At 43.8% G+C, this 18529-nt stretch overlaps 1 protein-coding gene across 1 annotated transcript; it reads right to left on the bottom strand.

The window, feature by feature from the left end:
• Nucleotides 1–912: 912 nt before the first annotated feature.
• LOC106610507 (prostaglandin D2 receptor 2) lies at nt 913–18087 on the bottom strand. The gene is made up of 5 exons (XM_045722988.1): nt 17733–18087; nt 6253–6479; nt 5422–5534; nt 3630–3778; nt 913–2382 (listed from the first exon to the last, which is right to left on the bottom strand). The coding sequence occupies exons 2-5, from the start codon at nt 6429–6431 to the stop codon at nt 1459–1461; spliced, it is 1365 nt and encodes a 454-aa protein (XP_045578944.1). The 5' UTR covers nt 6432–6479; nt 17733–18087; the 3' UTR covers nt 913–1458.
• Nucleotides 18088–18529: the final 442 nt, after the last annotated feature.

The following is an 18529-nucleotide window of genomic DNA, read 5'->3' as shown; positions in this document are numbered from 1 at the left end:
AAAGGAAGAGAGCACGAGAGGGGCTCAAGAGAGAGACGGAGAGAGAGAGGCAGAGAGAGAGGTGGAGAAAGAGAGGCAGAGAGAGACAGAGAGGCGGAGATAGAGAGGCAGAGAAAGAGAGGCAGAGAGAGACAGAGGCGGAGAAAGAGAGGCAGAGAGAGCGGCGGAGAGAGAGAGGCAGATAGAGAGAGGCAGAGAGAGACAGAGAGGCGGAGAGAGAGAGGCGGAGAGAGAGAGGCGGAGAGAGAGAGGCAGAGAGGCAGAGAGAGAGAGAGGCGGAGAGAGAGGCAGAGAGAGACAGAGAGGCGGAGAGAGAGAGGCAGGGAGAGAGAGGCAGAGAGAGAGAAGCGATAGTGTTGATGAAGAATCTATTGAACATAATGCAAAAATACCCATCAAAATCTGTCAGTTTTAACTACACATATCAGGGGTTTGGAATACGTCTCAATCCTGTACCGGCCTTTCACATCTGAGGTGGAAAATAGCAGAGCTACAGCGCTGTTTATCAGACTAGAAGACATCCCAAAAACCGGACTCTTTGCCAAATGTCTAAAGCTGTCATCAAGGCAAATGGTGGCTACTTTGAAGAATCTCAAATTAAAATATATTTTGATTTGTTTAACACTTTTTTGGTTACTACATGATTCCATATGTGTTATTTCATAGTTTTGATGTCTTCACTATTATTCTACAATGAATAAAATAGTACAAATAAAGAAAAACCCTGGGATGAGTAGGTGTGTCCAAACATTTGGCTGGTACTGTATTTCCTGAGCTTTCTTATATCTAGATATAGGACAGACACATTAAAACCTTCTGTTTTGACATGATGAATGTGTTATTTAATGTGTTTCTATAGGCTTTAGTAATAAAGGCTAAATTCAATAATTTATCAAAACATGTTTTACATTATTTTACATTACCTGAAAGAGCCCTTTATTTCCCTTTATTTGCCAAGAACATTAACACAAACCCAGAGTGTGACTTTTAGTGACCAGGTGCTGCCAGCAACAGACAACGCACAGACAGAGTATAGACATGCAGTCAACATAGTCAACAGCATCACACACAATATAAATACAGAAAACAGACAGCTCTGGAGAGTGAAACTGCTGATGTAAAAGGGATTGATAATCAAATTCTGATTGATTCCTTTATTGATAGACAACTGCTTTCAAGAACACACACACGCACACAATATCCACCAAAATGATTTCAGAGAATTAACTCTTTGTGAAGTGCCAGATCATTTTGTTATCATATTAATATTCTATAAATGGTCACAAAAAAATCTAATTCAAGTTAAACAGAATCAACTAGTTAAACACTGCCAGTTATTGAGGAGCAGTTAAACATTAGGACAGGATGTGGTAACATACAACACAGGAAGGACTCCTGGAGGCCAGCAGAACAACAGAGGCGATTCTTATTGTCTCAGTTGATGTCAACAACGTTTTCTCATTCAGAGTATATAGTCAGTTCAGAGTGTCCTCTCCTTGCTCCAGGTGTCCACAACTGGCTTTGAAGTTGTGGTTGATGGAGGCAGATGCAGAGAGTCTGGAGTCCCCAGACAGCTTGGTGACGATGATGAGTTCCCCCCAGGCTCCCCCTTCCCTTCCTCCTCCCCTTCCTGATACTCAACCCCAGCCCCCCCCCTCCTGCTCCACCCATCCCTCCCTCCTCCACCAGTCCTTCCATCAGCGACCCCAGACTCTGTCTGATCCGGATGCAGAAGTTGGGACAGCTGAACGCGTACAGCACTGGGTTTAACACTGGGTTCAGGAAGGCAAAGGTCGTCGCCATTGGCAACCCCACCTCCACCAACACGACCTTGGTCGGCCAGTACTGGGCGGCAACCTCGATGAGGCAGAACACGTGATAGGGCGCCCAGCAGAGGGCGAACGTCGCGATGACTGATGTCACCATTTTGGTGAAGCCACGGGATAGGCCGGGCTCGGTTCGTCTAGAAGACAATTTGATGGAGGTGGAGGTAGGGGTGGAGCCTTTTGGGTTGGGGGTGGAGCTTTTGGTGTTTGTGTTGGGTTTTGACTCTCTGCGTTCCACGTTGGTAACAATCAATGCCCCGGTGAGTCCACTACTGCTGTCCTTCCTCCTCCTCTTCCTCCTCTGGCTCAGACTGATGCCAAAGAGGGCGTAGCTCCCTGCAATCACCACTAGGGGGAGTAGGAACGCCAGGAACGTCTTGGACACGGCGGTCGCCGCCTGCCGTACCCTACAGTCCCTCTCTAGCGTCCCTGGCGACGAGTACAATCCAAAATGGTGGTAGCAGAGCTTCCTTCCGTCCGTCTTCTCCGTCACCGCCCGGAACAGGAAGTAAGGGAAGGTGTTGGCCGCCGCCCACAACCAGCCCAAAGCACACACCTTGGAAGAAGAGAAAGAAGATTAGAAGATGACTTTATTGTCCAGTGCATGGATGTCTCGCAGAAACTTGTCTTCTGCTTTATGCACTTTAGACATAGCTACTATCAAAGTGTCTACAATATTACAACAACGGGCAACACCCTATTGCAGATTAAACACGGAGACACTGTAAACACTCACAGGTCATCATAATACATTATATAATTACATCATCAACGTACGAAAACAGAACTAATGACGTTACAAAACTAATGACGTAACAGAACTAATGACATAACAGAACTAATGATGTAACAGAACTATTGACCTAACAGAACTAATGACTTAACAAAACTAATGACATAACAGAACTAATGACTTAACAAAACTAATGACATAACAGAACTAATGACTTAACAAAACTAATGACATAACAGAACTAATGACTTAACAGAACTAATGACATAACAGAACTAATGACTTAACAGAACTAATGATGGAACAGAACTAATGACGTAACAGAACTATTGACCTAACAGAACTAATGACGGAACAAAACTAATGACGTAACAGAACTAATGACTTAACAGAACTAATGATGGAACAGAACTAATGACTTAACAGAACTAATGATGGAACAGAACTAATGATGTAACAGAACTATTGACCTAACAGAACTAATGACTTAACAAAACTAATGACATAACAGAACTAATGACTTAACAAAACTAATGACATAACAGAACTAATGACTTAACAGAACTAATGACGTAACAAAACTAATGACATAACAGAACTAATGACTTAACAGAACTAATGACGTAACAAAACTAATGACATAACAGAACTAATGACTTAACAGAACTAATGATGGAACAGAACTAATGACGTAACAGAACTATTGACCTAACAGAACTAATGATGGAACAGAACTAATGACATAACAGAACTAATGACTTAACAGAACTAATGATGGAACAGAACTAATGACGTAACAGAACTAATGACTTAACAGAACTAATGATGGAACAGAACTAATGACGTAACAGAACTAATGACTTAACAGAACTAATGACTTAACAGAACTAATGACGTAACAGAACTAATGACCGAACAGAACTAATGACGTAATAGAACTAATGATGGAACAGAACTAATGATGGAACAGGACTAATGACGTAACAGAACTAATGACGTAACAGAACTAATGATGGAACAGGACTTATGACGTAACAGAACTAATGGCGTAACAAAACAGAATGTAAAACCTTCCAGGCGGCGCTAATGGAGCGGTGGTTCTGGCTCCAGACGGGCCGCGCCACCAGGAGACAGCGGTCCAGAGAAATGGCCGCCAGGAGGAAGGCTGACACAAACATGTTGAGGAAGAAGACTGAGGACTGGGCCGTACACAGCGGACCTAGAGGATAGGATCAACTTTATTGTTCCCGAAGGGAAAACAGTGCTGCTGTATAGTAAACAACAATGGCGTATCTCATGTGGGGCCGAGTGGCGAAGCGGTCTAAGGCGTCACTACAGACCCGGGTTCAATCACGGGTTCAATCACAATTGGCCCTGCGTCGTCCGGGTTAGGGGAGGGTTTGGTCGGGGTATGCCGTCATTGTAAATAAGAATTTGTTCTTAACTGACTTGCCTAGTTACATAAAGGTTAAATAAAAAATGTGACACATACACTATTATTTAGCATATCTATCTATACACTACATGATGAAAAGTATGTGGACACCTGCTCATCAAACATCTCATTCCAAAGTCATGGGCATCAATATGGAGTTGGTTCCCTATTTGCTGCTATAACATCCTCCACTCGCACGGGGGCATTGTCATGCTGATACCGCATAGGGCCTTCCCCAAACTTTTGCCACCAAGTCAGAAGCACAGAATTGTCTGGAATGTTATTTTATGCTGTAGCATTAAGATTTCCCTTCACTGGAACTAAGGGGCCTTGCCCGAACCATTAAAAACAACCCCAGACCATTATTCCTCCTCCACCAAACTTTACAGTTTGCACAATGCATTGGGGCAGGTAGTGTTCACCTTGCATCTGCCAAACCCAGATTCGTCCATCAGACTGACAGATGTTGAATCGTGATTCGTCAGGCCAGAGAAAGCGTTTCCACTGCTTCAGAGTCCAATGGCGGCGAGCATTGCACCACTCCATCCGATGCTTGGCATTGCGAATGGTGATCTTAGGCTTGTGTGCGGCTGCTCTGCCATGGAAACGCATTTCATGAAGCTCCTGACGAACTGTTCTTGTGCTGAAGTGGCTTCCAGAAGCGATTTTTATGCGCTACGCGCTTCAGCGGTCCCGTTCTGTGAGTTTGTGTGGCCTACCACTTTGTGGCTGAGCCGTTGTTGCTCCTAGACGTTTCCACTTCACAATAACAGCACTTAGAGTGGATCGGTGCAGCTCTAGCAGGGCAGAAATTTCACACTGACTTGTTGGAAAGGTGGCATCCTATGACGTTGCCACGTTGAGCTCTTCAGTAAGGCCGTTCTAATGCAAATATCTATGGAGATTCCATGGCTGTGTGCTTGATTTTATAAACCTGTCAGCAACGGGTGTGGCTGAAATAACCAAATCCACTCATTTGAAAGGGTGTCCACATACTTTTGTGTATGTAGTGTACATTACCAATACCCATGTTATACATATCTTGTACATACAGTATACATATATATTTAATGCACACTCTGTCAGTGGCTTACTAGTTTAGCTCCTACATTTTTCTGTTAATGTATTTCAATGTACCTATAGACACAACAATGGAGAAGCTGATATCATAAAGCCCCTAGTCATCAGAATGGCAGAATTTGTCAGCCATTTTATCTGGGACCCGCTATTACTAGGACGTCACATAGAAGAATTCACATCTACCCAACGCAGCGGTTAGAAAAGAAAATGCCTGAGCACGGAGTTCCAACCTCTGGATTTGAGCAGAGAAGGAAGTTAGGTTGAATTAGCTATATCCCGGAAAACCGGATGCACCTGGTTATTGGCAACTGCGCTAACGGCGACTGATATATGGTCTATGGGCGTACCTCCCAGCTCCCAGCTGTGAGAGGAGTGCAGGTAGTGTGTAAAGAGAGGGAGGGTCAGCGTAGCCAGGAAGTCTGACAGGGCCAGGTTGAGAACCCAGACAGAGGCCACAGTCCTGTGAAGAAAAAAGAAGGGGATTCACGTTATTCCCAGTGTTACTCCTGTCCCTCCGGACACCACACACACGGTCTAAGCAGAAAACACTACACTGAGACAACCTGTGAACCAGGGTAGAATTGAAAGCAGCCAATTCAGGAAGTAAACAATTCAATAGTATCAAATAATTACGTTCATTTTCAGTAACTTCTCAATAAACTGAAAAGCAGAAACTATTTCTTTCAGATGTTTTTACATTTCTGCATTATTTATTCAAATCACTTCCTGAATTGACTGCCTTCATTTAGAATTGAGCCAAACCCTGCTGTGAACACACGCACACACACACAGCAACCCCCCCATCAAACACACACAGCACCCCCACCACACACACACAGCACCCCCCCACCACACACACACAGCACCCCCCCACCACACACACACACACAGAAACCCCCCCACCACACACACAGCACCCCCCCATCACACACACACACAGCCCCCCCCACCACACACACAGCACCCCCCACCACACACACACACACAGAAACCCCCCACCACACACACAGAACCCCCCACACACACACACAGCACCCCCCACACACACACACAGCACCCCCCACCACACACACAGCACCCCCCCACCACACACACAGCACCCCCCACCACACACACACAGCACCCCCACCACACACACACACAGAAACCCCCCCACAACACACCACCAGCCAACCTACCGGCGGCGCAGGCGGAAGCCGAGCACCCAGAGGACCAGAGCGTTCTCCAGGATACCCAGACAGGAGACCAGCCCGTGGACACACACCACCACCAGGTTGACCCCCGTGTTGTTGTTTACAGAGTGGTCCAGCATGGTCTGGAGGAGAGGACAGACCGCAGAGGAGGAGGAGTTGAACATCCTGGAGGAGAGTGATGAGGAAGTGGAGGAGAGTTGGAAGTCTTGGCTCTGGAGGGAAAGAGAGAGGGAGGGAGGGATGAATGGGTTGTGTTTATGCTGTTGTAGAAAGGGCAGACCAGAGAGGAGGAGGAGTTAGACATTATGGCTCTGGAGAGAGCGAGAGAGAGGGGAGGGGAGGGGAGAGAGAGAGAGAGAGGGAGGAGAGAGAGGGGAGAGAGAGGGAGGAGAGAGAGGGGAGAGAGAGACAGAGAGACACAGATAAGAACAAAGAGAGAGTGACAGAAAGAGAGAAATAGTGAGGGAGAGAGAGTGACAGAGAGGGGTGGGAAGAATTAGATGAGTGACATGTAATGTCATTGTGACATCTGGTGACATTAACCATGAGTCTGTTCCATGTACAGGCAGACAGACAGGTACCATACAGTACTGTGTGGGCAGAAATCCACTACTGGGACTATATTTTTTCCATTATATGAAATAATCCAATTATGGCTTGTAAATAGGGTACTCATGACTCATGACATTAACTGTGATTACACTCATCTACAGTATTAACAACTTTAAGATCCTCATCATTGATGTGGGGTGGACCAAGTCTTTTCCTGTTTATGTGTTTTGGAACCCTTATTATGCTGCTTGCAAAACCTTACTGGGAAGAATACTGTACTAAACAATGGCAAGTATTGTAGTCCTTCATGGGAATGACTGTGCCAACTGATTGCTCACACCTGTTACTGTTACTGCAAGTTTGGATGGCTGTTTCTTAAGCTTACTGTATGTTTTACATCCGAAACAGTTTTCGCGTATATTCTGATAACATTTTGTGATGTTTTTGTTGGTATTGGTCTTCGGCTGTTCGTGCACATGCATTTTTTTCGTTAGGGTTAGGAAACTGAAGTCATTGGTGATTGGTCAGAAGTACTACTCCTAGTAGGAGTGGGGGAACATAAAGTGTTACCTAGATGTAAAATTAGGCAACTAAGACCTTTTCGGCTAAAACGTCAAAATTAATGACAGATTTCTTGATTTAGCTTAGATTAATTTTGAGGAAGTGTTTCTGACTATGCTGTTTCTGGCTATTTCTGGCTATGCTGTTCTGGCTCAAGAGGGACAAACAACAGTAATATTTCTGCTTTTTTCAAATTTTACAAGCGAAGGTCTTCAGGGAGTATGAGACAGCCGCTTCGCCTAGCCAAGTTCTGCTAGAAGAAAACCAAACATATGTATGTGGACGCCTTCAGTCCTACTGGAATATATTTGGGGTTTAATCATGTGGATTATTTATTTTGGACAACTGTATACTGACTGACCAGAACTGGTGACATCCACACTTTTACAAATTATTTGCTGCTGGAATCATTGGAATTTCTGTCTTGATGGATTTTGAACAGAATTGAATGTAACATTTTAATTCATTGGAAGACAGACATTGTTGCCTAATTGCACCAGTGAGTCGATTTAATTTAGTGAGTCAGTGACACAGACACAGTCATGCACATCTGCACGTCCGCACGCTCAGAGACACCCATAGTCAGAGAAGAAGACAGAGAGGAGCATGATCACACTTTGCTCTCGAGAACCCATGGCACTAACGAGGCATTCTGCCTTATCCCAAGGGTTGTCAGCTGTGAGCTCTCCTTATCGGTTTGAACTATAGAAACGTCCGTAATCATTGGTTGCGATACAGTTTTAACTATAGAAACGTCATTGGTTGCGATACGGTTTTAACTATAGAAACGTCCATAATCATTGGTTGCGATACGGTTTTCGAAACATATGAAACTCATGTTCCATATCAGCAATAAATAATCCTTCAAATAAGGAAGAGACACTGAACGTTACAGGTTAGCACAGATAGTAGGTTAGCACAGATCCATACAGCTGTGTGCCACCAGCCGGCCGACTACACTTCCTCAACACTTCCTCTACACTTCCTCTCCAGTTAGCTTACACACAGGTTTTCGAGCTAGAGGGCTAATTAACACAGGTGGTCGTCTGTCTTCCATCTGTCTTTCTGTAAACCAGCACTGTAACGTGGCGATGTGGCTGTGTGGGAACACTAACCGTAACCCTGTGAAGTTTTTTTCCCTTTTTTTCTCCCGCTGATATGAAAGATATTATACGTTCCTTATGTTTCCAAAACCATACCGCAAGCTATGCGTTTTAATGTTCAGAACGAGCATCAGGGCTCTTAATTAACAAAACTACCCCGGACAGAAGATACCTTCATGAATAGACGCTAAAGGTAGTTAAACTTGTGTCTATGAATGACTGTGATTGATAGACATAAGGTGGTGGTGGTGGTGGTCAGTGGAGTGGTCCTACGCTATGATAGATAGATGGTGGTGGTGGTGGTCAGTGCAGTGGTCCTACACTATGATAGATAAATGGTGGTAGTGGTCAGTGGAGTGGTCCTACACTATGATAGATAGATGGTGGTGGTGGTCAGTGGAGTGGTCCTACACTATGATAGATAGATGGTGGTGGTGGTCAGTGGAGTGGTCCTACACTATGATAGATAGATGGTGGTGGTGGTCAGTGGAGTGGTCCTACACTATGATAGATAAATGGTGGTGGTGGTAAGTGGAGTGGTCCTACACTATGATAGATAGATGGTGGTGGTGGTGGTCAGTGCAGTGGTCCTACACTATGATAGATAAATGGTGGTAGTGGTCAGTGGAGTGGTCCTACGCTATGATAGATAGATGGTGGTGGTGGTCAGTGGAGTGGTCCTACACTATGATAGATAAATGGTGGTGGTGGTCAGTGGAGTGGTCCTACACTATGATAGATAAATGGTGGTGGTGGTCAGTGGAGTGGTCCTACACTATGATAGATAGATGGTGGTGGTGATTGGAGTGGTCCTACACTATGATAGATAGATGGTGGTGGTGGTCAGTGCAGTGGTCCTACACTATGATAGATAAATGGTGGTGGTGGTCAGTGGAGTGGTCCTACACTATGATAGATAGATGGTGGTGGTGATTGGAGTGGTCCTACACTATGATAGATAGATGGTGGTGGTGATTGGAGTGGTCCTACACTATGATAGATAGATGGTGGTGGTGGTCAGTGCAGTGGTCCTACACTATGATAGATAGATGGTGGTGGTGGTCAGTGGAGTGGTCCTACACTATGATAGATAGATGGTGGTGGTGGTGGTCAGTGCAGTGGTCCTACACTATGATAGATAGATGGTGGTGGTGGTCAGTGGAGTGGTCCTACACTATGATAGATAAATGGTGGTGGTGGTCAGTGGAGTGGTCCTACACTATGATAGATAGATGGTGGTGGTGGTCAGTGCAGTGGTCCTACACTATGATAGATAGATGGTGGTGGTGGTCAGTGGAGTGGTCCTACACTATGATAGATAGATGGTGGTGGTGGTCAGTGGAGTGGTCCTACACTATGATAGATAGATGGTGGTGGTGGTGGTCAGTGCAGTGGTCCTACACTATGATAGATAGATGGTGGTGGTGGTCAGTGGAGTGGTCCTACACTATGATAGATAGATGGTGGTAGTGGTCAGTGGAGTGGTCCTACACTATGATAGATAGATGGTGGTGGTGGTCAGTGGAGTGGTCCTACACTATGATAGATAGATGGTGGTGGTGATTGGAGTGGTCCTACACTATGATAGATAGATGGTGGTGGTGATTGGAGTGGTCCTACACTATGATAGATAGATGGTGGTGGTGATTGGAGTGGTCCTACACTATGATAGATAGATGGTGGTGGTGATTGGAGTGGTCCTACACTATGATAGATAGATGGTGGTGGTGATTGGAGTGGTTCTACACTATGATAGATAGATGGTGGTGGTGGTCAGTGGAGTGGTCCTACACTATGATAGATAGATGGTGGTGGTGATTGGAGTGGTCCTACACTATGATAGATAGATGGTGGTGGTGATTGGAGTGGTTCTACACTATGATAGATAGATGGTGGTGGTGATTGGAGTGGTCCTACACTATGATAGATAGATGGTGGTGGTGGTGGTCAGTGGAGTGGTCCTACACTATGATAGATAGATGGTGGTGGTGATTGGAGTGGTCCTACACTATGATAGATAGATGGTGGTGGTGATTGGAGTGGTCCTACACTATGATAGATAGATGGTGGTGGTGATTGGAGTGGTCCTACACTATGATAGATAGATGGTGGTGGTGATTGGAGTGGTTCTACACTATAATAGATAGATGGTGGTGGTGATTGGAGTGGTTCTACACTATGATAGATAGATGGTGGTGGTGATTGGAGTGGTCCTACACTATGATAGATAGATGGTGGTAGTGGTCAGTGGAGTGGTCCTACACTATGATAGATAGATGGTGGTGGTGGTCAGTGGAGTGGTCCTACACTATGATAGATAGATGGTGGTGGTGATTGGAGTGGTTCTACACTATGATAGATAGGTGGTGGTGGTGATTGGAGTGGTCCTACACTATGATAGATAGATGGTGGTGGTGGTCAGTGGAGTGGTCCTACACTATGATAGATAGATGGTGGTGGTGATTGGAGTGGTCCTACACTATGATAGATAGATGGTGGTGGTGGTCAGTGGAGTGGTCCTACACTATGATAGATAGATGGTGGTGGTGATTGGAGTGGTTCTACACTATGATAGATAGATGGTGGTGGTGATTGGAGTGGTCCTACACTATGATAGATAGATGGTGGTGGTGATTGGAGTGGTCCTACACTATGATAGATAGATGGTGGTGGTGATTGGAGTGGTCCTACACTATGATAGATAGATGGTGGTGGTGATTGGAGTGGTCCTACACTATGATAGATAGATGGTGGTGGTGATTGGAGTGGTCCTACACTATGATAGATAGATGGTGGTGGTGATTGGAGTGGTCCTACACTATGATAGATGGTGGTGGTGGTGAGTGGAGTGGTCCTACACTATGATAGATAGATGGTGGTGGTGGTCAGTGGAGTGGTCCTACACTATGATAGATAGATGGTGGTGGTGATTGGAGTGGTTCTACACTATGATAGATAGATAGATGGTGGTGGTGATTGGAGTGGTTCTACACTATGATAGATAGATGGTGGTGGTGATTGGAGTGGTCCTACACTATCACAATTGAATTTCCAAGGGGAAATCAACAAAATCCATGATCTCACAATACTTTTGGACAGATGTTTTTTTTTTTAAATGCTCCGGAGTTTAGATTTTAGTGGCACCCAGAGACCTAACAGCTAGGGAGAGTTAACAGCACATGTTTCATTTGCTGTGGGCATTACTGTCAGTCCTCAAAGATGAAATTACTCTACTGTTTGAGATTGTTTGACATTCTCGTCATGTTTTCTCATCAAAGTAAAAACAAAACACCCACAGTCAGTGGATGATCTGATCTCTGTTAAAACATTTGTTTTATTCTGTCTTTGAAAACATTTTATTTTGTCTCATAAACTTTGAGACGAATTGATTATATTTACACATCTCACACTCTCTATTCTACCGATCCTAAAGCCATTCATTGAGGTTGGCTGTGTGGTGGGACGGAGGTAGAGGTGCGCGCACCCCTTTTGGTCCCCGGGACCAGGTTTGAGAAACACTGCCTTTGTACAATGTAAAAATGTCCATGACCTTGAGTGTCCATGACCCATCTAACTGTCTGCAACTGTACCAAGTAACCTGAATATGTAAATCATGACCCATCTAACTGTCTGCAACTGTACCAAGTCACCTGAATATGTAAATCATGTAATAACCTGAAACATGAAACATGCAAACTGGAAAAAGACCTACTCAGACAAAGAAATGAACAGCAGTGTGACAGTAAAAGGTGATTCAAGTATTTTTCTTACTCTGTATCTCTCGGGCTATGACGTGACTTCTTACTGTTGGCTACCGAGGAAGCAGGGAAGGAGTGTGTGACATGTTTTGACATGTTGTCACAGTGGGGAAAACCAAATATTTTCAAAAACTCCTTAAAAAGGGATGTTTTGACAGAGATCAGATCATCCACTGACTGTGGGTGTTTTGTATCTACTTTAATGAGAAAACGTGATGAAAATGTAAAACAATCTCAAACAGTAGAGTCATTTCATCTTTGAGTACTTACAGTAATGCCCACTGCAAATGAAACATGTGCTGTTAACTCTCCCCAGCTGTTAGGTCTCTGTTTACTCTGATGATGTAGAAGTAGAGAAAACATGAGGAGTGTGTGAATATGAATCCCACCCCTCTACTATATATAGCCTCTTACTACTGTTGAAGCGCCACTTCCCGTCTTTATATCCTCCTCATGTTTTCTCTAGCACTTCATTCGGAGTAGAATATCAGTGGATGATCTGATCTCTGTCAAAACATTTGGTTTTCCCTCCTGTGGCAACAACATGTCAGAACTTGCTGCTGTAGTATATCCCCTAGCTGCGTACCAGACCAGGTATGACTGAGCACTTGTGCAATTCTGACAGACAGAGCGTGTTAAAAACACACAGGCATGCCAAAGCCAAAGTCAGGGGGTGAAAGCCAGTGGTTTAAAGATACCATTTAATGTTTAAATCAGACTATGAAATCAACATAACAACAGTAGAACCGTGTCATGGCAAGTTCATTTGGGGTGAGGTGGGGATGGGATGGGGGGGTGCGCACGCGGTTAGAGGTTAGATGTCAGCCAATCAGCATTGAAGGCAGCGTATATATATAAAAAATCTCACTTAGATTAAAACATATAAACATTAATTCTGTCACACAAGTCTTTCATCTCTCTCACCCCCCAGACTAAATACAGGTTAGTATGCCATGCCTGTACATGAACAGCTAGACATCCTGGTTAGTTGACTTAAATAAATCCACCCACTCTGCAGCAACATGACATCACCCCTCTGGAACAACAACAACATCACCACTCTGGAACAACATGACATCACCACTCTGGAACAAAATGACATCACCACTCTGGAACAACATGACATCACCACTCTGGAACAACAATGACATCACCACTCTGGAACAACATCACATCACCACTCTGGAACAACATGACATCACCCCTGTGTAACAACATGACATCACCACTCTGGAACAACATCACATCACTACTCTGGAACAACATCACATCACCACTCTGGAACAACATGACATCACCGCTCTGGAACAATATGACATCACCACTCTGGAACAACATGAGATCACCACTCTGGAACAACATCACATCACCACTCTGGAACAACATGACATCACCACTCTGGAACAACATGACATCACCGCTCTGGAACAATATGACATCACCACTCTGGAACAACATGAGATCCCCACTCTGGAACAACATGACATCACCACTCTGGAACAACATGAGATCCCCACTCTGGAACAACATCACATCACCACTCTGGAACAATATGACATCACCACTCTGGAACAACATCACATCACCACTCTGGAACAACATGAGATCACCACTCTGGAACAACATGACATCACCACTCTGGAACAACATCACATCACCACTCTGGAACAATATGACATCACCACTCTGGAACAACATGAGATCACCACTCTGGAACAACATGACATCACCACTCTGGAACAACATCACATCACCACTCTGGAACAACATGACATCACCACTATGGAACAACATGACATCACTACTCTGGAACAATATGACATCACCACTGGAACAACATCACATCACCACTCTGGAACAACATCACATCACCACTCTGGAACAACATGACATCACCACTCTGGAACAACATGACATCACCACTCTGGAACAACATCACATCACTACTCTGGAACAATATGACATCACCACTGGAACAACATCACATCACCACTCTGGAACATCATCACATCACCACTCTGGAACAACATCACATCAGCAATCTGGAACAACATGACATCACCACTCTGGAACAACATCACATCACCATTCTGGAACAACATGACATCACCACTCTGGAACAACATGAGATCACCACTCTGGAACAACATCCCATCAGCAATCTGGAACAACATGACATCACCACTCTGGAACAACATGACATCACCACTCTGGAACAACATCACATCACTACTCTGGAACAATATGACATCACCACTGGAACAACATCACATCACCACTCTGGAACATCATCACATCACCACTCTGGAACAACATCACATCACCACTCTGGAACAACATCACATCACTACTCTGGAACAACATGAGATCACCACTCTGGAACAATATCCCATCACCATTCTGGAACAACATGACATCACCACTCTGGAACAACATGACATCACCACTCTGGAACAACATGACATCACCACTCTGGAACAACATGACATCACCACTCTGAAACAACATGACATCACCACTCTGAAACAACATGACATCACCACTCTGGAACAACATGACATCACCACTCTGGAACATCATCACATCACCACTCTGGAACAACATGACATCACCACTCTGAAACAACATCACATCACCACTCTGAAACAACATGACATCACCACTCTGGAACAACATGACATCACCACTCTGGAACAACATGACATCACCACTCTGGAACAACATGACATCACCACTCTGGAACAACATGACATCACCACTCTGGAACAACATCACATCACCACTCTGGAACAACATCACATCACCACTCTGAAACAACATCACATCACCACTCTGAAACAACATGACATCACCACTCGGGAGTAACATCCCATCATCCACACTTCTCCTAACCTGGCAGCAGTGTTGGAGAAGCTACTCTGAAAGTATAGTTTTACAAAGCTACCAATTTATTCACACTGGAAGAGGTTAAGCTACACTAAAGCTACCCTTAAAAAAATGTATACTGAACAAAAATATAAATGCAACATGAAACAATTTTAACAATTTTAATGAGTTGCAGTTCATATAAGGAAATCAGTCAATTGAAATAAATTCATTATGCCCTAATCTATAGATTTCGTGACTGGGCAGGGGAGCCAGACCCAGCCAACCAGAATGAGTTTCTCCCCACAAAAGGGCTTTATAACAGACAGAAATACTTCTCAGTTTCATCAGCTGTCCGGGTGGCTGGTCTCAGACAATCCAGCAGGTGACGAAGCCGGATGTGGAGGTCCTAGGCTGGCGTGGTTACATGTGGTCTGCGGTTGTGAGGTCGGTTGGACGTACTCCCAAATTCTCTAAAACAACATTGTTGCCAGGGAATTGAATGTTCATTTCTCTACCATAGGCCACTTTTTATTTATCACTTATTTTACCAGGTAAGTTGACTGAGAACACATTCTCATTTACAGCAACAACCTGGGGAATAGTTACAGGGGAGAGGGATGAATGAGCCAGTCATAAGCTGGGGGTGATAAGGTGACAGTATGAGGGCCACATTGGGAATTTAGCCAGGAGACCAGGATTAACACCCCTACTCTTACAATCAGTGCAATGGGATCTTTAGTGACCACAGAGAGTCAGGAAACCCATTTAAAGTCCCATTCAAAAGACAGCACCCTGCAATGTCCCCAATCACTGCCCTGGGGCATTGGAATATTAATTTTAGAACTGAGAAAAGGGTGGCTCCTACCAGCCCACCAACACCACTTCCAGCAGCATCTTTTCTCCCATCCAGGGACTGACCAGGACCAACCCTGCTTAGATTCAGAGGAATGCCAGCAGTGGGATGCAGGGTGGTATGTTGCTGGCTACCAATGCCCCCCAAGGTGCACCTGTGTAACGATCATGCTGTTGAATCAGCTTCTTGATATGCTACATCTGTCAGGTGGATAGGTGATCTTGATAAAAGAGATATGCTCACTAACAGGGACGTAAGCTTTTTTGTTCATTTGGAAAATTTCTGGTATCTTCTATTCAGCTCATGAAACATGGGACCAACACTTTACATGTTGCGTTTATATTTTTTGTTCAGTATAGTTTACTTAACTTAATTAAGTTACACTGAAAAAGTAGTTCACTACATCCAAAATACTCAGCGAAAGATTATCATATGTAAATCTGAAATGTCATACTATACAAATTGTAAGAACAGAACCCTTTGAGGTCATCTGTTAACAGAACATGTCATTTAGCCTAAATAACTAAAAAAAAACAATGATTCGAGTGAGAATTTGCCAGGTCTGAAAGGAAATTCTTGCCTACTTCACCCATAAAGCAATTAACTACTAAAAACACTAACTAGATTTTAATTTACTATTTTAACTACCACCAAGCTACTGCAAAATGTACACTGCCTGGCATCCCTAATGAACTTCAGATGACGGAATACAGCACTGTACATGGTGTAGTGAGATTACAGGTTTGTGAGTTTGATTCCCATGGCCACCCACACGTACGCCTTGGATAAAAGCGTCTGCTAAATGGCAGATATTATTGCATCATGTAATAGTTATTACATAACATCATGGTTCTCATTACAATAGGGTTATATTCAGTAGTTTATCAACCAGTTCATAGAAGAGCAGCCGGGTGTCTAATGGGCCAGGGTGGAAATGCTACCAGATTTATATTACATCTTTGTGTTTTCTATATCTACAGTTTGTTTAAATGTTGTTCGAAATATTAGAATGAAAGTGGTACAATTCAGATTAATACTTGCTTATTAACAACACATTAACACTGCTCTCCATAATACTGCTCTCTGGCAACTAACTACTGTTGATACTGAGACCTGGAATAATAACTAGTGTAGTCATACTAACTACTGTTGCTACTGAGACCTGGAATAATAACTAGAGTAGTCATACTAACTACTGTTGATACTGAGACCTGGAATAATAACTAGAGTAGTCATACTAACTACTGTTGATACTGAGACCTGGAATAATAACTAGAGTAGTCATACTAACTACTGTTGATACTGAGACCTGGAATAATAACTAGTGTAGTCATACTAACTACTGTTGATACTGAGACCTGGAATAATAACTAGTGTAGTCATACTAACTACTGTTGATACTGAGACCTGGAATAATAACTAGTGTAGTCATACTAACTACTGTTGATACTGAGACCTGGAATAATAACTAGTGTAGTCATACTAACTACTGTTTATACTGAGACCTGGAATAATAACAAGAGTAGTCATACTAACTACTGTTGATACTGAGACCTGGAATAATAACTAGTGTAGTCATACTAACTACTGTTGATACTGAGACCTGGAATAATAACTAGTGTAGTCATACTAACTACTGTTGATACTGAGACCTGGAATAATAACTAGTGTAGTCATACTAACTACTGTTGATACTGAGACCTGGAATAATAACTAGAGTAGTCTCTGTAAATGTAGCTACTGATGATAGTTATCTCTGGTTACACTCACCAAGTAAACTGTAGTATTCTCAGTTGTAGGAGTGTTGTGTTCTTTCAGTCATTCCAGTATTCAGGTGGTTTGATTAAAGTCGTCCCCCTCCTCAGTGCATGGTGATCCTGCCCGCTCTGTCACAGACATCTATGGTTCCTGCACTGTCTCTTTCTACACCTCTGTCTCTTTCTACTCCTCTGTCTCTTTCTACTCCTCTGTCTCTTTCTACTCCTCTGTCTCTTTCTACTCCTCTGTCTCTTTCTACACCTCTGTCTCTTTCTACACCTCTGTCTCTTTCTACTCCTCTGTCTCTTTCTACACCTCTGTCTCTTTCTACACCTCTGTCTCTTTCTACTCCTCTGTCTCTTTCTACACCTCTGTCTCTTTCTACTCCTCTGTCTCTTTCTACACCTCTGTCTCTTTCTACACCTCTGTCTCTTTCTACTCCTCTGTCTCTTTCTACACCTCTGTCTCTTTCTACACCTCTGTCTCTTTCTACACCTCTGTCTCTTTCTACTCCTCTGTCTCTTTCTACTCCTCTGTCTCTTTCTACTCCTCTGTCTCTTTCTACTCCTCTGTCTCTTTCTACACCTCTGTCTCTTTCTACTCCTCTGTCTCTTTCTACACCTCTGTCTCTTTCTACTCCTCTGTCTCTTTCTACACCTCTGTCTCTTTCTACACCTCTGTCTCTTTCTACTCCTCTGTCTCTTTCTACTCCTCTGTCTCTTTCTACTCCTCTGTCTCTTTCTACTCCTCTGTCTCTTTCTACTCCTGTCTCTTTCTACACCTCTGTCTCTTTCTACACCTGTCTCTTT

Source organism: Salmo salar, chromosome ssa08 (genome assembly GCF_905237065.1).
Source record: "Salmo salar chromosome ssa08, Ssal_v3.1, whole genome shotgun sequence".
Taxonomy (NCBI): domain Eukaryota; kingdom Metazoa; phylum Chordata; class Actinopteri; order Salmoniformes; family Salmonidae; genus Salmo; species Salmo salar.
The sequence above is the reverse complement of the archived record's forward strand: the minus strand, read 5'-3'. Positions and strand labels throughout refer to the sequence as shown.

Excerpts from the sequence above, each read along its gene's own strand:
- LOC106610507 (XM_045722988.1), bottom strand. The coding sequence starts at position 6,431 with ATGTTCAACTCCTCCTCCTCTGCGGTCTGTCCTCTCCTCCAGACCATG. Across the intron at positions 3,779-5,421 it reads TCACAGCTGGGAGCTGGGAG|GTCCGCTGTGTACGGCCCAG; the intron begins GTACGCCCATAG and ends CCTATCCTCTAG. Across the intron at positions 2,383-3,629 it reads CCATTAGCGCCGCCTGGAAG|GTGTGTGCTTTGGGCTGGTT; the intron begins GTTTTACATTCT and ends TCTTCTTCCAAG.